This window comes from Cyphomyrmex costatus, unplaced genomic scaffold (assembly GCF_001594065.2).
Source record: "Cyphomyrmex costatus isolate MS0001 unplaced genomic scaffold, Ccosl1.0 scaffold92, whole genome shotgun sequence".
In the NCBI taxonomy this organism is placed as follows: domain Eukaryota; kingdom Metazoa; phylum Arthropoda; class Insecta; order Hymenoptera; family Formicidae; genus Cyphomyrmex; species Cyphomyrmex costatus.
In genome coordinates, this window is record NW_017280506.1 from 552,700 (window position 1) to 574,935 (window position 22,236).

Consider the following 22,236-nt stretch of genomic DNA (forward strand, 5'->3'; position numbering starts at 1 on the left):
TTTAAAAAGGTAATTTTGTTGAGATATCACGCATTTTGTAATGTTAAATATTTCTTATAAATCTATATATAAAATATAAAAATAAAAAAATAAAAAAAAGAAAAAACCTCTTCCTGCGACGACACTCTTGCTTTCCAAGTCTTCTCTTGACAACGCATAACGCGTCATGTATGGAACATTCCATTTCGTCACAGTAATAATCTTATGTAAAATAATAGAGCTCACTGTGCGTGCCTTTAGCCTTAAAATAAAAAAGAAACAATATTTAAATATTAAATCTTATAGGACCGTGAAACACAACCAATAAAATGCCTTTAATGATCGAGCTGTATCTTAGGTGCTAATTATAATTCCGTGAGAATTTATATAAAACTGGTATCAAAACTCTCCTCTCCTTCCATGTTGGTTAGCGAAATTAGAAATTGCGCACTTGTAGCTTTAGCATGCGATTTTCGCGTTCGTTATCCTCTTCGGCATTGCTTAAGAGGCGACAGTACAGTTCGAAGCATAGCCTAGAACCAAAATCGACTCTCGAACATTTTTTCCGTGAGCTTTCAAGACATCGACTGCTTTAACGGGATACAAAAATCCTCCTTTGCTATTTTTTATCTATCTAATGTCATTACGTTGACAGCTAATAATCGATTACGTTGACAGCTAATCAATATAAAATAAAATATGCTAGCAAGCGCCGTCTGTCGTTTAAAACGTGAAACGGACAACATTTCCGATGTCAAAATTTTCGACATTTCAATTTCACATCGAGATATCTTTCTTCGTAGGGTACGTAGAAAATAAAAACGTACCTATTTATAATACAATATAATTTAAACAATAAAACTAAATTAAGACTATTTAAAAGTTGATAAATTCAGCCATTTATTGTGAGATTCGATAATCTCGGGTACACGAAACTCATGGACTCGCGTAAAGATACACGGTGCGGTCTCGCGCTTCGCGTTCACTTGGCGCGAGACACTACCGTGTCTCTTGATAAATTCTAACGGAATTATAATTAGCACCTAAGATACAGCTCGATCATTAAAGGCACTTTATTGGTTGTGTTTCTCACGGTCCTATAAGATTTAATATTTAAATATTGTTTCTTTGTTATTTTAATGCTAAAGGCACGCACAGTGAGCTCTATTATTTTACATAAACGATTATTACTGTGACGAAATGGAATGTTCCATACATGACGCGTTATGCGTTGTCAAGAGAAGACTTGGAAAGCAAGAGTGTCGTCGCAGGAGGAGGTTTTTTCTTTTTTTTATTTTTTTATTTTTATATTTTATATATAGATTTATAAGAAATATTTAACATTACAAAATGCGTGATATCTCAACAAAATTACCTTTTTAAATAAAGGAAAAAAAAGCGCCAAGTATGCAAAAATGAAATGAAATCTTTTTAGATTACGCCAAATTGTGGAAGGAATATATTTTCTTGCCATATATGTAACATATACTTTTTTTAAAAAGTAAAAATACAAAAAACTTGGCGCTGCTAGACCTTAAAATATACAATAACAAGATGGTTATTAAATAATTCCGAATATGAAAAATAATGAAAAGATTTAAGAAAGAAAATATAGTATTAAAATGCTATTGGATTAAGTATACATTCACTTATTATATTTTTAAAATGGTAATTTTTTTGAGATTGTTATTATTACTGCGAAGTAATATCTCGACTAATAATAGCCGACGATTTCGCGATGTTCTGAAAACTAATTTTTTTTTCTCCGCTATGAAATTGATGTTTCTCTATTGTCGACGAAGGTTATATTTGGAATACCATTTTATATAAATGTCGTTCTGTCGTTGGATTATTTTTCTTTTCTGTAATTTTTTTCTTAGTATAAGGAATGACAGTATTGTAATATTTTAGATTTAGATATGCCTGACTATCATAAAGTGTTACTATTTGTAATCGTAGGTAATACTTTTACAGATTTTGAATTTATTGCAAGAAGGTGGAGCTGAGAGGTCTAATTATTTTAGTGATTTTGTTACACATTTGATAGCAGGCAATGAAGCATTAGAAAATAATATTTCTGCAGCGAAGGATCTATATGAGATACCAGCAGTCGAGTTCAATCCTATCTGCCCCCACTCGCGATTTTTTGCGTGTAAAGAGCTGAAAATGGCTCCATCTGGTAAGAGATCTATGATCATCAACGCCGATCCGGCGTTAAACCATAAATCCTCTGTACAATGGATCATATTTAATGATTCCTAGTCGTCCAGATTGAGGGTTAAAATGTCAGGTTGGTTCCAATACCAAAAAGCCTGTCCTAATAAATGTATTAGGAACGGTAAAACGGCCGCTAGCTGTATAAGACCCCGTTATATATATACCAATATATATATGTAGGTATATATATATATATATATATATATATATATATACAGGGAGGGGCATTTAAAACAGATGAATAACTCGATTGTTTTTGACAATAGAAGAAAAAATGTCAAACAAAAGTTGCTTGGTTTTGAAGGGCACATAATGTGATGTCAATAATTGTTTTTTTGGTGGAGGCGCTAAAAAGATATGAAGGTCACCACCACTTTTTTAAATGGAATTATGTAATTTTTTTTAGATAACGTGATTCCTCTAATTATTTTGCATATAAAAGTATTAAGATAGAGATACTAAAAAATCAATAGTTTTCCAGATATTTGCCACTTTATTTTGATATATATTGACACAAAATGTTAAATAACTCGTAAACTATTGACTTTTTGATTATCGTACCTTAATACTTTTGTGAACAGAATAATGAGATAAATCAAATGGTGTATTATCGCCTGTGTTGCTTGTTGGAAGACACCCAAAGAATCACTCCGCGCATCGTCTACAATGGTCGCGTTCAGTAGAGAGCAGACTCAACTGGCCTAGTTTACATCGCGCAATTGATACGAGTACTAACTTTCTATTAAATTATCTTAATTTCAACATTATGTGTAAACATATAGGTACATGATATGTGTATTTGATTAAGGGGGAACACTACTGTGAAATTTTCAAAAAATCGAAAAAATTTTTTTTGTTTTAAATGATACTTTAGAGTCTTTAGAATAAGATTCAATTGGCCTTATACGTGAAAAAATTTTTTTTAATGGTTTTATAGCTGATTTTTTGAAGCAAGGCGTAACGCCATCTAAGCGCTCAATCGTTGCTTAGGTGACTTTACGCAGAACAATAATGAAAGATGTTTTAATTCAACAAAACATCGATATGGAAGAACAGTTCATATGGTGCAAGCATCGTAGAGTAAAGGTAGATAAAAAATTTCTTTAGTTAAATGTTAAATAATGTTGTTCAAAACTTTAAACGCGTTTTTCTCGAAATCATGTTTTTCTAATTGGCTTGCAGCATAACTTTGACAAATTTTATCCGATCAACTTTAAATTTTTACAATAACTGCTAAACTAAATTCTCTAGAGAAGTACATACGATTTTTTCGATCGGTTAAAAACTTTTTTTGTTACTAATATTTTTTCATTGAATTTTTTTAATAAAAATGAAACTTTGTATTTACATGTTCACCATTTCTATAAAAATCAATATTATAAAATATACGTATGTACTTCTCTAGCAAATTTAATGTAGATTATGAAAAAATTTTGTTTTTTGTCCTTAGTGAAAGTATACGGCACTTCTGCTGCAAGCCCCGGAGGCCTATGAGAAAAACGCAGTCTCATTTGCAGAGCTCAAGCGCCGCCATCTTGACGCACAAAAATTAAACAAAAATTGTTTTATGTACTTGGATATATGTACATTAAAGGCCTTCAAACCGATTTTCTATTTACTTTATTATTTAACTATAAAAAAATCCATAAGTTACCCTATGTTTTCGGCCGTTCACAGTAGTGTTCCCCCTTAATTATTTTGATCCATATTATACTAATTTAATACATTATTCTTTAAATACATTGCTGAAAATAAGATTATTTAATAGAAAATTACTAGTTAAGGGGTAACGCCACTCTATGTTCGAAAAAAATACATGTTTTTGATAATTTTTTACGCAGAAAAAATAAAGGAAATGGAAAATCTGTTTATAGGAGTTTATTATACATGTTCTGAAGCAAATACAAAAATTTTTTAATTAATATTTTTAAACAAAATGGTGGCTACATAATACGAAACTCGAGATCATCTCTCGCTGAAAGGGCTTCACGGCCGGAAAAGTTTCTCTCACAATTTTCAATCCGGAACAAAAAACCAAAGTTTTTTGAAAACTATATATAATTGGCTACAGAAGTATATAGGGGATTTTGAAAATATTGAATTTTGAAAAAATAATGCTTATTTGAAGAAAGAATTCATTTTTTAATAAAAAATTTCATCGTAAATTGTTTATAACAAAAAAAGTTGACAAGATACCAAAAAACTCCTACGTACTTCTGTGTAAAATCTAATTACAAAGCTACTGTTAAAATTTGAATTGAATCGTTCAAAAATTGTTTGAGTTATGTTTCCGGCCAACTTGAAAAACATTGTTTCCAAAAAATCGCGTTTAAAGTTTTAAGTACTAAAATAGTATACATTTTTTTTATATACCTCTAGTCGGTAATGCCTGCACCATACATTTCACCTTCCAAATTCTCCTGCTCTGCGTCTTTTCTGACCGATTTTAACGATACCCTGGCCTCTTTTGCCTTCTGCCACGAGCACCACGAATCTTTTCTTATTAATCGAGCGAAGGCAGTTTCGGTTTCGAAATAAGTATTTAAAAATTTTTATACGCGTATTAACTAGTAATTTTCTATACTCTTGAGTCTTGACCAACATGTATATGTACGTCTTTTCATTTAAAAAGTATGTTATAATAAAAAATTAATTGTAGCACTTTACATATCACTTAAATGTTAATTATTGAAAAATTATTGTATGTTTTTTGCAGATTTATTTTAAATAACATACACTGGAGCTCATTAATTCGCTGGGTCATAGTAGCGGCTCTACTTATCGACGCTGAGTCGGTAACGCTCAAGGCGCGACTCAGCGTTGATAAGTAGAACCACTACTATGACCCAGCGAATTAATGAGCTCCAGGTACATACATACACGAGCTTATGCTTGGTGAGTGCTACCTGTTGTGCTAGGTCGCCGACCGATGGCATTAGTGGCGATGTCGTAAACCGTCTATGGCCGAGACCGCGCGAAGTTATATTTTCGGCTATCATGCGAAAATTTTTTTAAAAAAGAAAATCCTTGTAAATCATTATTTAAAAGATATGTTAAAATTTTTAACGGTAATTGATTTAAGACAATTAAAGATTGTAGAATTTAAAAATATCAAGAGTTTTGTGATTACTTTTATGGTTTATTGTAAAATTTGTTCCAATCGTTCGAAAGAATCCGTGTCCAAATCGGACAAAAATTTATAAATATAAATTAACAATTATGACATTAACCCAAAAGCCATGTTGATCGATCTCCAGAATCGTACAATCTTGTCATCCTATCCCTTACAGCAGAATGCTCCATATAAAACTATCGTGGACACTTCCAGAAATCTGGCATTTATGTTTAGTATTTCCAAGTCGTGTGACGCTATCTAATAAATAATATGACTATGTATTCAATCTCTCTTTAAACTTATTGTTAATACATTATATATTATATTTCAAAATACCATAGATATTAGTTGTTTCTTACTTACTGCCTGTACGTTAATCGAATGGAAGCCTTTATGGTTTATATGTATATGCTTCCTCGTGACGACTTGGTCTCACGATAGCGACGTGAGTGCAATCAATGCAACCTATCACCCCTTTAAAATTCCTTTTTTGTTCAAATCTGTTAGAATAAATCAATATTACTAAAATTATGACAAGAAAATAGAATTTAGTGAATAGACAATTTTACTTACGAAAGAATTTGTTTTTCATAATATTGTCAAAAATCTTACCTTTTTTTTCTAAAATTGCTCGTTTCTCCTCAGTTTGTGGAAATTTGATCCACTCATTAGCAAGCAATTCTGTAATGCCTACTGCTACTGTTTTTATCGCTCTGCTAATAGCTGGTTGTGACAGAGATATTAAATAATCATTACCAATACCCCTTTGGTAGGAGCCTATAGCGAAAAATCGTAATGTTACTAAAACCTGAAATACAGTTTTTGTTATATAATAATACATAATTTTTTATTGCACTAAATTTAACAAAACTAATATTTATATCCCAGACAGCACAGAATATTTATGATAAATATTCATAAATATTTATTATCAATTTTTTGATATATTATATAAATATTTTATACATATTTTTTATATAACCCTTATTCGAAAACATTATTAAAATATAGACTAAATATTTTATATAACATATATGATAAACATAAATAAATATTTCTAGTAAGTATTTTTTATTTGGATTATATTAAGTATTTTCATAGCACTTACTACTACACAATATGTACCATAAATATTTCATAATATTTGTAATAAATATTTATGATCTGTGCAACCTAAAACCACAAAAATATTTCCATAATATTAAAAATAAATTTGAAAAATATTTTGTAAATACTTTATAAATATTGTGTGCTGTTTGGAATATTTTATATGGTTATGTTATAAAATACATAATCTCTGTGTTAAAAATACACTACCTGTGTTTCTAAACTTATTCCTCTTCTTCCTTTACGTTGCAGAATATCTCGAAGAGAATTACTTAAATATATTACAGCTTTTTTTGATAAGCGGAAAATTTTTAAATTTTTTAAATTGTTCATCAGTTAAATCGAATGGATTAATATTGTCTCTCAATTCTTTCATTAATCTAACATTTTCCCACATTGCTTGCTCCTCCGTAATATCTAACAGATTGAAAAATCTATCTACAATTTATTCAAAATGTAACATTTACTCTTCACAAGATTTTATTGCGCGTTATAACACCTAACTTGCGTTATGACATTTAACGCTGTCTAAAAGTCGGCGTTAGCAATGTTAGCATTACTTTACGTAACGCACGGACATACGTTACAAATTGCGTTAAAGTGGCTAACAGAATACAATTTCTTAGTGAAATTTAATATAACGCAAACTTAACGTAAATGCAATGTAAATTGATTGACGATGCCAAGCGTTAAGATGCATTTATGGAATATGAAAGCATGCGTTACAAGCCATATAACGCATGCATTAAAAAATTTCAGAATAGCCCTGCTGCTTCTCGGACGTTTCCCTATAACAATAACAACTTGATTAACGTACAATAATAAAATAGATAACTATTATCATATTCATTATTGTTATATAACTATATAACTATATAACAATAATGAATATGATAAAATAAAATACTGAAAATGTATATCATAAATATATCGTGCTTACTGTCGCGTTTGAATGTACTTGAACTATTTTCTGATAATTTATTTGGTTCTGTTTGAAGAGCTTCTTGGACATTTTTCTATAACAATGATAATTTCATTAGGATAGAACATAAAGTGTATAAAAATAATAGTAAATATAATAATACTGAAGAATAGAAATTTATACTATAAATATTAAGTGTAATCCACTTAACGCTGCAAAAGCTTTAAAGTATTTATTGATTGATCAATTCATAAAATTCTTTTATTCTGATTGATTAACGAAGCATGAATCATTAACGTTACATTCATGTTTGTGCTTACTTCTACATTCGGTTGTACGTTATGTATGTACTTGTTTTCCAGTGTTCTTTGGCAACTAGTACATGGTTCATCAATTAACTGATTTGTTTATTCATTCAAATTTTGTATCAAATAATCTTCATTTAATGGGAATAAAATTAGATCTTCCTCATTTATTCCAATTTCAATTGATGTGTTCTAAATAAAAGAATTTAATTTAATAAAAAAATATATTTTGTGATGACCATATTTAGCAGCATTAATAGTTTGTATTTAATACTTACATTTTCTTTTTCAGTATTAATATTTTGTCCTGCAAGATTATTTGATGTTAGTCCCAAAACTGATGATGGATCGATAATATCCTGTTCAAACAGACAGAATCTATTTTATTCACGAGTTGCAAATAATTTAAATTGCAATTGAAAAGCGCAATACAAAGTTAACGCAAAACATGATAAACCTAACAATATATAATATATAGATCAATCATTCTGTCCGTAGCTTGAAGCCAGAAAATGGTAGTTTAACTGAATCTATAAATCCCTTGCATCTCTTTCTATCGTGAGGTCTTGACCGTCGCAGATATGAGATAGTGTGGGATAGAATGATAGATTTTTATACTATATAACGTTCTCTATAAAAAGATAACAAACCTCAGGTCGCTCTCCAAGTCCCACTTCCATTATAGGCAAACCTACACAGGATTCACCTCTAAAAATTGATAGTATTCTTAAATCAAAGCTCTTCAATTGTATTGTAGTACTAATGTTGCCTGTCATCTTTTGCGCTGCTCTTGCTTTTGCCGCCCGACTTCTAGCCTGATTCCTCTGATCGCACTAAAGCTGCAACATGCAATATTACTAATATTAAAAAAGTATTTCAATAAAAAAAACAATCTGAAACAAAATAATCTTTATAATTGTAATAAGAGTATACTAATACGGTCTGTACGTAGCTTATAAAATCTCAAAATTATACTCAAGATGGTTTTAAATATAAGAAGCTTATAACTATGAATACTGGATGTATGATACAAACATACAATTAAACTTACTTTTTTCCAACCTTCTACACCTTTCGATGGTCCGTCCAAATGATTTAATTGTTCACTTAGGTGTTGCCATTGTTTATCATGAACTGGCTTTCCCCTTGTCCCTAACAATTTGCCTATAGCAAACGCAATATGGTTTTCCATTTTAATTAGGTATTCTAATTGCATATTTGTTACTTTAGGAGCTCTTGTCTTTTTCTGTGTCTTTTCTATAACTTGCATATTGTAATAATACATATTATTTATTAGGTTAATTGTAGGTTATGTATATTCCTTTCATGTTTTATGTTAAAAAATTACTCACGATTTATTTATTATAAATATGTACACGCTGCTTAATAAGTAATATATAATTATGTATTTAAGTAAAAGCATAAGGCCTCTGTACACGGTCAGTAATACTGTCAGTATCAACGAATACTGACAATATTATTGATTGTGTATGGTTAATATTAATGGATTGACGTAGAATACTGACGATGATTTGGATTTAAATACATGCTTTTTTTTTCTTAAGATCCATGTCGCCATAGATCAAGAGACACGGTAGTGTCTCGCGCCAAGTGAACGCGAAGCGCGAGACCGCACGTGTATCTTTACGCGAGTCGATGAGTTCCGTGTACCCGAGATTATCGGATCTCACAATAAATGGCTGAATTTATCAACTTTTATATATCCGTAATTTAGTTTTAGTGTTTAAATTATATTATAAATATGTTACTCTCTAATATACGCATGTATGTACATACATACCGTTTGCACGACTATTTCAAAATGGCAATGTCGGAAATAAAAGAGAAGTCGGAAGCGGAATTCAGATGGCGTTGATATAGATCGAGGGAGCTAAATACGCCAAAATCCGCATTGCAGACAACATATGGACATACAAATTTATCCTTAGAGCATTCATAAATGTATATTCTATGGACAGCTTATATGAGGTTTGTTCTTTATTGCTGAACTTTTGCACTAGTTCATCTTTCTTCCTTTTCTCTCTAGGAGAAGGGAAAAGGAAAAAAGATGAACTGGTGCAAAAGTTCAGCAATAAAGAACAGACATATGGTGTGTGTTCCAAAATTGACTGCCAGTACTGAAAACCTATAGTGTTCGTGACATAAACTATAGATTTTCAGTACTGGCAGTCAATTTTGAAACACAGTCATGGACAGCTTATAAAGGTCCCATAGGCCGGTATTCATAGGCCGGTATTCATAGTCGGTTCTTATTTCAAGAATGTTTTAAGTAATGTCTTAAGATGCTAAAGCGGCCCTCTGATTGGTTCGTAACTCCTCAAGACTGAACTTAAGACGGTCTTGAATATAAGAACTGACTATGAATACCGGCCATAGTCATTCTTATATTCAAGACCGTCTTAAGTTCAGTCTTGAGGAGTTACGAACCAATCAGAGTTTTAGCATCTTAAGACATTACTTAAGGCAGTCTAGAAATAAGAACTGACTATGAATATTGGCCATAGACATCCTGGGGGCCTATTACGGTTTTCGGATTGGGTGAAAATGACGAAAGTGAGAAACTCACCCAATTACGGTTAATTTCACCTCGTGAGAATATGAAATTATTCGTGTGAGCCGGCTTGGTATAAAATTTCGCCGTGAAAATGTGAAATCACTCAAGAGTGACAAAGAAAGACGCATTATTCTTATTCTGTTATTCATATAATAAATAATTTAATGTTTATGCTTGTACAATAAGAAGAATATAGGAGAAATAAGGAATGTAGAATAAGTAGGGATGTGCGATATTGGAAAAAAAACCGATATCGGAAGAATCGGTAAAAATGAAAAACATTGATATCGGCAATAAGTTCTCAGGAGGGAAAGATCGAAAAATCGATATACTGGTTTTTTTCGATTTTTCAAAAAATCGAAAAAAATTGCTACACCGTGCACCGGTCTTCTTCTTTTTAGTGTTTGAAAATTAAACACATATTTTTTAAATTATTTTTTTAATTATTAAGGGAATCCTAAAGCCACCTACCGACATTGTAGATTTCCAATTTCTCCGAAATGACTTTATAGATTACTGCATTGGTCACCGCATGCGTTTGCCGCAGCTCACCGCATACATGGAGTCTTAGATCGGGTTCACATCTTGATGGAAAAACGGAAAGCGGAAAAGCAGTACCTAATCAGAACTCGCGCTGATAGTCGACTTTCTGTCAGTTCTATACTACTTGCTACCAACGCGAGCTCTGATTGGCTACTGCTTTTCCGCAATCCGCTTTTCCGTCAAGGTGTGAACCCGGCTTTAGCTTAAATTATTCTGGAGACCAGTTTTGAGAATGTTTGCGATACGGTATCGTTGTGAACACAGTGAGCCTCCTCACTCCCGGTAGAATAATAATTATAATTATGATAAATCTATTTTCAAAATTAATTTTCCAGGAAATTCTGCGAAATTGGTTTTTTTCCTCAATTACAGCTTTCTATTTATTTAATTCTCTTCTTCTTTAATTATTTATATTAGTGTGTTCTGTAAGATAAAATTAACATCAGTATTTATTTCTCGGTTGTGGGGGAGCTCACTGCGATTAAACATCTTTTGATTCTTCATGTTATTTTTACTTTATAATTTATTTATGTAATTTACATTGTCTCTGAAGAAGGCTCAAAAATGAGCTGAAACATATAAGCACAATTATTGTAATAAATGGAGTTTTGCTTGATACATATCGGTGTTTGCGTATAAGGTTATCTGCGCGTAACTCCTAGTGCCCTTTTCTTTCCAAGTTTATTTTTGCCTAGTATAAAAAAAATATATGAATAATTTATATATATACATATATATACTATATAATTGATTATTTCTCATAACATTTGGAAGGGATTACATAATTAAGGTCCTTGCCCATGTACAAATCATATAAAACTCATACCTAGCTTGATACGCTCAATTAGAGAATCATCAATTTGAAATAAAAAATGAAGCAACAGAATCATCAAATCACCAATCACCATTCCATTCACATATATAAAGAGAATAAAGGAAAAAGAGAATTATGGTAGCATATATATACCTATATACATATATACGTATATGTGTATATATATTTATTTAATAAGCACACAATAGTTTTTATTTAAAAAAAAACAAAAGATAATATTTACAATATAAAAAATGAGAATAGCCATATAGGAATTAAAAGTAATAAAGAAAATGAAAAAATTTAGAACAATAAGTAATGAGATCATGCCAAATTTTTATGTCAAATTCCATTCTTCTTTTGAAAGAGATCCCATAAATAAGAGTTGGTTTAAGTGTTCACCCGTTATTCGATTTCTTTCATGATTCTTAATGGTACCAGCCTCGGAAAATTTACTTTCTGATGGTACAGAGGTACTAATAATACTCATGTATCGAATTGCCAGTTCGTACAGCGTTGGGAACGAGTACTTTAAGGTTTTCCAATGTTGAAATGGATTGTTGTGTCGAGCGATGACCGGTTGCTTTAAATATTGTCTTAGTTCGTGGAGAAGATGGTCATCGTCCATACTTTCGTTAGTACTCTTTGCCACCAAATTGTCATGAGTCTTCCATATACTATATTGATTCGTTATGTCAGAGAATTCTTGTTGAACAGGTTGTTCTATCTCTTTATTTATCGTAGAAATTACTTTCATTTCTTTGTTTATTTGTTCCACAGTAGCAGCTGCTGACAAGGCATTTTGAAAATGCATTCGTTTGAATCTTGGATCAAGTATCGTAGGAATTGAGAGAATCTTATTATTTTCAACATCTTTAAATTTATGTTTAATTGATTCAAGAAGCTTTGTCTTGTAAAGAATTCCTTCCGCTGTTGAAGGTGAAATGTTTTCAATTGTTACTGTCATACAGTGATTGGTATAATGACACTACACGTAGAATAGTTACTGCCGCTGATTTCCTTGATGACACATTCTATTGGTTTCATGAGAGATACGATATCCTGTAGGATTTTAATTTGGCTACGAATCAGCATATCTGGAACGTTTGCTTTTTGCATTTCGAAGTAACTGCATATACGTACTGTTCTAAAACGAGAAATCTCTCTAACATGTATAGTATAGAATTCCAGCGAGTCGGAACATCGAGAATAAATTTTAATACAGTTCCTTCTGTCTTCCCGTCACATATTTGTAACCGTTTCAACTCATCTGAAGCTATAATACTTTTTCTGATAAACACGACAATTTTCTTGACTGTATCAATAAGATCATTGACTGTTGCAACATCTTTTACCACTTTAGGTACAAGGTGAGATAAAAAATGTGCAAAACACCAAATGTTTTTCAGATTTCACAATATTACATACAGCAGCTTTAATATTTGCCGCTCCATCACTAACAATTGCCATAATTTTTTTTTTATCTAATTTAAAATCATCAATGATAGAATTGAGACATTCCGTGAGGTACTCTGTTGTATGATTTGTATATAACGGAAATACTTCCAAACATCCATTTTTCATGACAAGATCCTCCAATATGTAATGAACAGTGACATCTAAACAGCTTTGAAAAGTGCAATCAGTCCAATTATCATATGTTAATGTGTAGCACAAAGCTTTTTCGAGAGTAGACTTATAACGTTCCTTTGTTTCAACATAGCGATTCTCTATTAATTTAGTTAGAGTCTTTCGATCAGGTAAACAATAACGTGGAATTGCTATTTTCACGAAGTATCTGAAACCTTCTCTATTAACTATAGATAGTGCTTCTTTATCCTTGGTTATGTTCCTCCTTCTGAAAATGATAAACGAACATTAGATTATTGATCTATATAATGATCTTATTAATTATTTGAAATTCGTACAAACCTTTATAAGAAGTTATCCTTTCAAAAGATTCGTTGATTCGAGTCAAGTTATTTTGCTGAAATAAGCCATAAATTTCAGATTGAAATTTTTTATCATTTATTAGAAGTGCTTTGTTTAATATACATAGTTTAATACATATTTAATATAGTTACCTTTGACGTCAATTTTTTTCGTTTAGTCAACGGATAATTTTCAATTATCGATTCACTGCTCGATTCAGATGTTTCTTTCGTATTCTTTAATATACCAGAACACAATATCCTATGGTTTCTATTTAAATGTGATCTTAAATTGGATGTCCCACCACAATGCTTAACTTTTGCATTGCAAATGGTGCATGAAGCATATTCAACAGTCTTGTGATTAAAATATGACCATACAGAACTCTTTTTTCTAGTGCTATAAATAATATAAATAGACTTATTATAAATAGAAAAAAGTATTAAAAAATGAATTGTATTTTTTTTACCTTGAATTTTGCTCGACAGTTGATTCTATTTCAACATCAATTTCTTCGTTAAATTGTGAAGGAATATTATTTTCTTTGTCTACTGATTCTGTCAGAGATATGGCATCATAAAAAAAAGAAATTATTAATGAAACTAAATTTGACATGTCAAATTCAATCATATTCGATAATGATAAAGAAATAAATTCGATGATGAATTGCTGAGGTTAGAATTTTCACATTATTTCACAATAGACTTATTAAAAACTAATTCACATCTTACCTTCGTCATACATTTTTACATATTTTTATAAATGTGTATATAAACTTTTAATCGGTCCTAAGTCACGTAATATTAATCTAAAACGGTAAAACTTATAAGGCCGCAGCACACACTTTTGCATAACGCATAACTTTTGCATAACCACGATAATCGGTTCAACTAGGCCACTATCATTGTCAGTACTGAAAACCCATAATGCTTGTAATAGTATATGCTTTTAATATTGGTAGCACTGTGCTAACAGACTAGCAGCAGGCAACAGCCTATAGGGGTCGGTTTAACCAACGCCAGCCGAGACAACCGACCAATCGCAGCCACTGCCCAGCAGCATTGACCTACCAAACAGCTGACCGCGACCGGCCAGCCAACTCAACCGGCGCCGGTGAAACCGGCCTTCGGTCTGCTTTTTCATTGCTGCACCCGTTCGGAGAGTGTAGCAGCAAAAAATAGACCCTGAGACCCAGTGAATGTCGGAACAGCTACGATATTTAATTTAAAAAACCGAAGATCGATAAATCGGCCTCCAGAAATATTGGCCAAAAATGACCGGTTTTTTGCCCAAAAAAATCGGTCATATCGATAAATCGGTAAAAATCGCGCATCCCTAAGAATAAGAATTCTACAAATACGAAGGCATTTACAGATAATGTGTAGTATGATATTTGCCAATTACATCATCATTTACGCTATCACCAATTGTATTTTTTTCAACTTCTTCACCCATATTAACAACTTTCCCAACAATTTATAATTTAAGCTCAGTTTCTACTTCATTGCAATCATTTAATAACCCTCATTTTGTAAGAGTATCACTTAATGTTGTACAATCTTCAGAAAAATGCTCGCCAGTTATTGCAACATCATCATTTATACTATTATCAACATTACCAATTGTACTTTTTTCACCCATATCTATAACTTCTCCAACAACTTATAATTCAAACTCAAATTCTATTTCCAGTCAAGTTTTAAAGTAAAATGATAGTTTAAAAGTTGTTTTTATTTGAGGCTTTATATATATATATATATATGGGGCAAAATTCCTGAAATGTCCTGACCAAAAAATAAAAGTTTTCCAATTTGGTCAAAACTTTACTGAAATGTTGTTATTGTTAGTGAAAGTCTAAATATCAAGTATTTTTGAATTTGATAAACTATTTTTTGAGTTAAAGAGTTACAAAATTTTGACTTTTTTTAAAATGTTTTTTTTTCAATTTATTATATTTATAAGTATGATGCATAAAAGTTAACATATAAGTAGTGATTTTTAATGGTCTTTTTCTGCGCTATACGATAGTGGTAAAAGTTTTTCCAAAAAATTAACATTTGACCTTGAAATTCAAGGTAAAAGTTTTAATTTCGATATAGCTCAGAATCGGTTTTTGAAAAATTTTTTTCGACTGTCTAAACAAAAAGCTTGACTTTTTTTCTATAAGATCAAAATTCATTTATGGTTAGGTACTAAAAGTTCGTACACACGGTACACACACTGCACATATCGCGTTCCATTTAAGTGTGGCAAACAGTGTTCGAGTGTGTTATACTGTGTCGATTTGTGTCTCCTAAAAGGAAAACAGCCTAAAGCGGGGAGCACAGACTTTTGCATAACGCATAAACCATATACATAAAGAATTTGATTGGTCCATTGACTCATGCATAAGAAAATGGACCAATGAAATTCCTTATGCACATGCTTTATGCGTTATGCAAAAGTCTGTGCTCCCCGCTTAAGTTAATCGGCGTTGGTAACAGTCGCCCTCACTCAAGGAAAGGTAAGAGCTTCCTTGAGAACTCCTTTTAGGTAGAATTTATAACTTTTATATATGTGTGTATATATATACCTATATATCTTCAGTGAGTGTCGTTTCAAATCTGAGAAGAAGAGGTATACGATTTGTAGATTCGTCCTAACCTCTTTCCGTAACCATAACACCAGCGTGATGTGCCGGAGCCAAAGGTGTAAAAGTTCAAATAAACCAACATTTACATCTAAGCTTACGGTCTTCTATTGGAGACGCGCCTTAACAGAGTATAAGCATAACATAAAACTGCTAGACCATTGAGCATCCAGCATAAAGTTACCATTTACATAAGATGCTCATTGGTCCACCGATCTATAATTTCGTAAACGTAGTTGTAGTAATTGACCAATTGAATACGAGGAGAATATTCAACTGTGATTGGAGGATTCTTACAACGATTATCACTTTAGCCTGGTCTACAATAAGTTGCAAACATTCTGTCACCAGTCGCAATGGCTACGTTCAGCAAGCTCAACTTATTTCGAATATGTTGCGACAACCGTTGAGTGAGCGGTTACCAATTGCTGAACGATTCTATTCCCTAGTCACGTGATTTATATCATATGTTTACCACGATATGACTTTATTTAGGTTAATTTGTCATTTTCGTCGTTCATATATTGATAATTCGGTGAACATGGATTTATTACATTTGACATTAATTGTTGCCGACGATGCGGATGATGTAAGAGGTATAGAATTGCACAGAAATATCATAAACTTTGTAGTAAATGAATTGGACGAACCATTGCAAAATAATTTATTACAAAATGAATGTGGAATACGATCAAAGAATGAAAATTATTATGAAGTAATTGTACCACAGTACAACGATTATGTGTTTAAAGAACATTTTCGAATGTCTAGATTCACGTTTGAGGTATTCAAAAATCCAATTATACTGTATCAATTATCATATATTTATTAAAAAATTAATGATATACTAATTTTTGCTTTGCTCATTTTGAATAGAATTTAATACACGTAATTGGACACGCAATGCACTCAAATCATAACAATCCTGTAGATTTAAGAAAAAAAGTAATGTTTACAATATGGATTCTGGCAAAGCAAGAAAGTTATCTGTCTGCTGGAGATCGGTTTAACTTGGCAAAAAGTACTGCTCACGGTATAGTGAAAGAAATTATAAATATATTAGTTCACTTATTATCAAATTTTGTGACATGGCCGGATGCAAAAATGTGTAACATAATTTCAACGGTAAGTTGTTCGTACACATACATTAAATTGTTTTAATATATGTATATTGAATTATCTAAAATTATCACAGGTATTTAACAGACGTTCTCATGGTATCTCAGGTGTAGTAGGGATTATTGATGGATGTCATATACCATGCAAAGCTCCTATAGACAATCCTAATGATTTTTACAATCGAAAAGGTTTTCACTCTATTGTCCTACAAGGTATTATAAAAACATTTTTTATTTAAGATATAATTTTTGCAATTCAATTTTGCTTTTAACATATAATAATATTTTACAATATTATTATAATTTTGCTTTCTTTTTAAAACAGGTATCTGTGATCATAAAGGACGCTTCATAGATATATTTGTAGGATTACCGGGACGCATGCACGATGCACGTGTATTTAGACAGAGTGAAATTTTTCAAAGATTAAAACATCACTTGTTACCACCTGATCGTCATATTATTGGCGATGCAGCGTACCCATTACTAGTGAACTTATTAACACCTTATCGAGACACAGGCCATCTTACTAGAACTCAAATAATATATAATACTAAATTGTCTACTATAAGATCAATGATAAAACGAGGATATGCTTTGTTAAAGGGTAAATTTTGCAGACTAAAATATTTAGATATTGCTGATTTTGATTTTGGAAATAAAATGATCGCAGCAGCCCGTGTTCTACATAATTTTTTAATAGATCATAATGAAATTAATTATGAAAGTGATGAAGAATTGATAGAGGAAGAGCAAGAAGAGGAAAGAGCAGTGGAAAGAGAAGAAGCAGATAATAATGAAGCGATAATAAAAAGGAATAGAATAGCGGAATTATTAATACCAAATAATTAACTGTACGAATCGTACTTATTGTACAAACTCTTTTATTGTAAAATTTATCTTATATGTATCTTTATATCACATGTTGTAATATATTGCATCCAACGAAAATACTTTGCATATGAATTAATATACCTTATGTAAGTAGCTTTTAAAATAATATAACTTAAATCACATTTAAATACTAGATATAGTGAAAAAATTTTTCACATACAAATCAATATTTTTTTTTAATCATAAAGTAATAGAATTTAACATTTTAACATTATTATGACAGATCAAAAACAATTTTTGTTTTTAGATAACGAATCAGTATTTTATAATGTATCCTTAAGACAAAACTAAATTAACATGTCAATAACAGAGATAAAAAAAATATTTTTTTAAGTATCTTACTACACCAAAATATTTTAACAAAGATATAATAAAACAACATATCAATAGTAATCAATATGACAAACTTTTCTTATAAGACTTATGTTTTATTTGAAAAGGAATATATCTTTTGATAAAACCTTTTGTTCTTAAAGTATATTATAATTATCTTTTTGTAAAATATGCAATAATCAGAAATAAATTTATCAGGTAATAAATAAAAAAATACTTTTTAGTACGCTTAACACGGAACTAAAAGAATATTCTTAGAACTAAATTAACGTTTTAATAATATAAAGATACAAAAATATTTTTAGTACCTATATAACAAAGCAATTTGTTTTAACTTAAAAAGCAATATATCAATAGTAAAACTTGATATTTAATCAGTCATGATACCAGTATCAATCTTATTCTTCTTTTTCTTTCTTCTGTTTTATTTCGAAGAGAATATCTTTCAATAAATTATTTCGTTCTTCAAGTATACTGTTACTTTCTGTTTGTAATTTATTACTATTATCCATCGCCTCTTTTAGTCTCTTTATTTCTTCTATTTTACTGTTTTCTGTATCAAGTTGTTTCTTTCGCATTAACGATAGCGTCTTCATCCTACTTCTTTTGTTTTCTTTATCGGAACTTGGGGATCGTGACTCTGATGATGATAGTTCAATGACATTTTATTTTGCGTTGGATGTATTATCTGAAATATAAAGACCGCTTCTATTTATTTTATTGCCAGTTTTAAACCATATAATGATTATAATAAAGCTGGAGTTACCTGATCATTAGTTTCAAAAAACTTGATTTGTTCATAATCATTTGATATGAATGACATTGAGTTTTCTTTTATTGACGTGGATGGCATTGAATTTGCATCTGTTAACGTGGATGACATTGAGTTTGCATCTGTTGATGTAAATGGCACTGAATTTGTAACTTTTGACGTGGATGGATTTGATTTTGCACTTATTGATGTGGATGGCATTGAAGATAAGGTTGGTCCATGATTTATAGTTGCATCATTTCTAAATATCTCTTCAAAAGTATCATAATATTCCCAATGTATGCGGCCTCTTCCAGTACTACTTTTCTTATTATTATCCTTTATTGTACGATATGTCTTTTTCATATTGCGCATCTTTCTGTCTAATGTATCTTCGTCTACATTGTAACCTTTATTTGACATTATGTTACATATTTGTGTCCATAAACTTTTCTTCCGTACTTTGGGATCGCGAAACTGTTCTTTTCTTTCAAAATATGCTTGCAAGAACAATTTTGTTGCTTGCTTTGACCACGTAAAGACTGAAACTGAAAATAAAAATAAATAAGATATTTTAAGATCTGCATCTTTGGTCTGTTTTTTTTTCTGTTCCTGCACTGGACTGCACTAGAACTCTTTTCCTCGCTTTCGACAAAAATCAAACCTATGTGTGTACAATCTATCTTACTTTAAGTTTTAAAAGTATACTAGTTCAGCCACAGAAAACAGACCTCTTAACTAATATTTTATAAATAAAATTAATAAATAAAGAGATTAAATAAATATATGTATATTTAAAAAGCTTTTTATAATTAGTTGTAAATATTATACCTTTATCTTCTGAAACGCATATTGCTTCTTGTGAGGGCATATTTTCGGTAAAATATGTTGTAAAAAAGTTTGAATCTATGAACAATAAAACATAATAAAACAATTTGGATTTATGGAAAAAACATTGCATAATTTACAAATTTATTTTACAAGCAAAAGATAGATAATTTTATATACCGTTCTCTAAACTGTCATGCACATCTCTTGTTACAAAAACTTTATATACGATATTATTATAAATATATTCTTTTTCAAATTCGTCCATGTTTTAAAAATACAGATTCCTTCTGGATAAAAAAAACTATTTTTTGTCCTTAACCTTCGGATGGAAGTTTGGAGAGAGTGCCTTCTATCGCTCCTCGTAATACTAGGAAAAATCTATCTATTTAGGTTATGTTTCTTACATGTCTCAACGTGTTGAGCTCAGGTAGCGGTCTTAAAATATGATGGAAAAAATGGCGTCCGCTCAGTAAACACGTTGTGTATCGGGCACTGACAACAGCGCGTTCAGCAGCTTTTTAATGAACCGTTGTGCAACCGTTGCGCTTGCTGAACGTAGCCAATGGCTGCGTTCAGCAGACTCAACAGTTTTGCAACCGTTTTATGATTCGTCTCGCTGATTGGATTATAATTTTAGATCTAAAGGAATAGTCCTATCTCAGCAAAGAATCATAAAACGGTTGTAAAACTGTTGAGTCTGCTGAACGCGACCAATGTTTCGCGACTGCCAACCAGAAGCTTCGATAGTAATTAGTCATGCTTCTGATTGACTGTCACAAAGCATTGCAACTGACAACGGAGTGTTTGCAACTTATTGTAGACCAGGCCTTACAACTACGTTTACGCATTTGTAGATCAGGCTTAAAGCCTATTCTATAATGACCGTAAGCCATAAAAATTGACCAATCGTAATCGAATATGAGGAGAATAATCGATTACGATAGGTCAATTTTTGTGGCTTACAATCATTGTAGAATATGCTTACGAAATCTCTTCCCGTCGTCTACAATATGTAAGTAAATTTTATAAATATAAAAAATCATATTTCTTATTAATGATATAATTTATCAAAAATATGTATGTTTTACTATATATAAAGAAAGAATTAGCAGTCACGAGATATTTTATTAAATTTTGTCGAGATTTAATAAAAAAAACTCACCTGTGTGTTACATAAATTAAATTTCATTTTCTGAAGATTCTACTGCTTCAGTAGCATTATCGTTTCTTAAAAATTATGTTTTATCAGAATAAGTAGTATTTTCAGAAGTTTGTAAATTGAACAAACTTTCTGCTTGAGCACATGATTTTGTTAGGAACTTTAATTAATCATACAGAACCCATTTAAGTTTATATATTTCTTCAGGCTTTTTCCACTACATCTGTTCTTTGATTCACGTTCTCCAAAGATTTGTCATAAAATAATTAGTGAGAAGGCTCTATATGTATAAAAAAATACAAAACTAAGAAGGGCAAAGAGCCAAATAAATCTATAGAAAATATCAAATATATAAAATTTAATAAAACGCTTTAAAAATTACAAAAAGAACAAACGTTTCGAGTCCAATCGGATCATTATAGCTTTTACATTATTGTATTGTATTTTTCTTAATTTCAAATAATAACCTCTGTTATAAAGTGATAAGCAATTATTGTTAGTGAATCTTCTTAAATGTGGTGGTACTATATTATATTTCAAACAACAATTTAAAAATCTAATTCTTGTTCTTATCTTTACACTCAATTTTACCAAATTACACAAATCTTTAAGATATTGACAAATTTCATGACCAAAATAATTTCTTATATAAGAAAATGTAAAGTTAATGTCATAAAAGTTTGCCTCATACTATTAAAGCGATGTTACATGTCAGCTAAAAAATATAAAAATATATGTTAATAACCAAACGTAAAATTATATATACTTCATTTTATTAGAATATTTCATAAAAAATTATACAAGCAAACAGTTAATTTCTACTTTGTATATTTTCAATATAATATGTCTCATGCTTACAGTGATACCAGTTATGGTATATCCACACAACTTGCATAGCTGCATAAATGTATGCATAAAGAGAATTATCTAATCGCACATTTCTTATAAAAACGAATGTAAAATGTAATTGGATAATTTTCTTTATGCATATGTTTATGCAAGTTTGTGTGGA

The 22,236-nt window shown here is 30.7% G+C and overlaps 5 protein-coding genes and 1 long non-coding RNA gene across 8 annotated transcripts in view; 2 read left to right on the top strand and 4 right to left on the bottom strand.

Moving 5' to 3' along the window:
• LOC108781880 (uncharacterized) overlaps positions 1 to 2,241 on the top strand; it is a 10,638-nt gene extending 8,397 nt beyond the window's left edge. Inside the window, exon 2 of the mRNA XM_018549995.1 lies at positions 1,954 to 2,241. Coding sequence (XP_018405497.1) covers positions 1,954 to 2,241 — 288 coding nt within the window. The remainder of the gene's footprint in view (positions 1 to 1,953) is intronic.
• Positions 2,242 to 5,439: 3,198 nt separating this feature from the next.
• LOC108781881 (uncharacterized) lies at positions 5,440 to 6,751 on the bottom strand. The gene is made up of 4 exons (XM_018549997.1): positions 6,629 to 6,751; positions 5,924 to 6,119; positions 5,675 to 5,811; positions 5,440 to 5,569 (listed from the first exon to the last, which is right to left on the bottom strand). Exons 1-3 carry the CDS (start codon positions 6,749 to 6,751, stop codon positions 5,780 to 5,782), a joined length of 351 nt encoding a protein of 116 aa, XP_018405499.1. The 3' UTR covers positions 5,440 to 5,569; positions 5,675 to 5,779.
• Positions 6,752 to 7,923: 1,172 nt separating this feature from the next.
• On the bottom strand, positions 7,924 to 8,846 carry LOC108781920 (uncharacterized). The gene is made up of 3 exons (XR_001940975.1): positions 8,697 to 8,846; positions 8,296 to 8,484; positions 7,924 to 8,004 (listed from the first exon to the last, which is right to left on the bottom strand). It is a non-coding gene; the product is annotated as an uncharacterized LOC108781920 (long non-coding RNA).
• A 3,068-nt stretch (positions 8,847 to 11,914) lies between these two features.
• On the bottom strand, positions 11,915 to 12,544 carry LOC108781882 (zinc finger BED domain-containing protein 4). The gene has a single exon (XM_018549998.1). The coding sequence runs from the start codon at positions 12,542 to 12,544 to the stop codon at positions 11,915 to 11,917; it is 630 nt and encodes a 209-aa protein (XP_018405500.1).
• Positions 12,545 to 16,595: 4,051 nt separating this feature from the next.
• LOC108781899 (putative nuclease HARBI1) lies at positions 16,596 to 18,199 on the top strand. 3 transcript variants are annotated; one of them, XM_018550016.1, is made up of 5 exons: positions 16,596 to 16,922; positions 17,015 to 17,263; positions 17,334 to 17,469; positions 17,582 to 17,863; positions 17,960 to 18,199. In XM_018550016.1, the coding sequence occupies exons 1-5, from the start codon at positions 16,620 to 16,622 to the stop codon at positions 18,106 to 18,108; spliced, it is 1,119 nt and encodes a 372-aa protein (XP_018405518.1). In that variant the 5' UTR covers positions 16,596 to 16,619; the 3' UTR covers positions 18,109 to 18,199. The 3 variants fall into 3 exon arrangements, with proteins under 3 accessions (XP_018405518.1, XP_018405519.1, XP_018405516.1); XM_018550017.1 differs by having other exon boundaries at positions 17,985 to 18,047; XM_018550014.1 differs by having other exon boundaries at positions 17,582 to 18,199.
• Positions 18,200 to 18,988: 789 nt separating this feature from the next.
• Positions 18,989 to 19,778, bottom strand: LOC108781907 (uncharacterized). The gene is made up of 2 exons (XM_018550023.1): positions 19,250 to 19,778; positions 18,989 to 19,171 (listed from the first exon to the last, which is right to left on the bottom strand). Exons 1-2 carry the CDS (start codon positions 19,655 to 19,657, stop codon positions 19,076 to 19,078), a joined length of 504 nt encoding a protein of 167 aa, XP_018405525.1. The 5' UTR covers positions 19,658 to 19,778; the 3' UTR covers positions 18,989 to 19,075.
• Between the last annotated feature and the right edge of the window lie 2,458 nt (positions 19,779 to 22,236).

Coding starts and splice junctions, on each gene's coding strand:
- LOC108781881 (XM_018549997.1), bottom strand. CDS start 6,751: ATGAACAATTTAAAAAATTTAAAAATTTTCCGCTTATCAAAAAAAGCT. Junction 6,120..6,628: donor GAATAAGTTTAGAAACACAG/GTAGTGTATTTT, acceptor ACTGTATTTCAG/GTTTTAGTAACATTACGATT. Junction 5,812..5,923: donor AGCAATTTTAGAAAAAAAAG/GTAAGATTTTTG, acceptor TTATTCTAACAG/ATTTGAACAAAAAAGGAATT.
- LOC108781882 (XM_018549998.1), bottom strand. CDS start 12,544: ATGACAGTAACAATTGAAAACATTTCACCTTCAACAGCGGAAGGAATT.
- LOC108781899 (XM_018550014.1), top strand. CDS start 16,620: ATGACTTTATTTAGGTTAATTTGTCATTTTCGTCGTTCATATATTGAT. Junction 16,923..17,014: donor TGTCTAGATTCACGTTTGAG/GTATTCAAAAAT, acceptor CATTTTGAATAG/AATTTAATACACGTAATTGG. Junction 17,264..17,333: donor TGTGTAACATAATTTCAACG/GTAAGTTGTTCG, acceptor AAATTATCACAG/GTATTTAACAGACGTTCTCA.
- LOC108781907 (XM_018550023.1), bottom strand. CDS start 19,657: ATGTCAAATAAAGGTTACAATGTAGACGAAGATACATTAGACAGAAAG. Junction 19,172..19,249: donor TTTTTGAAACTAATGATCAG/GTAACTCCAGCT, acceptor TTTATATTTCAG/ATAATACATCCAACGCAAAA.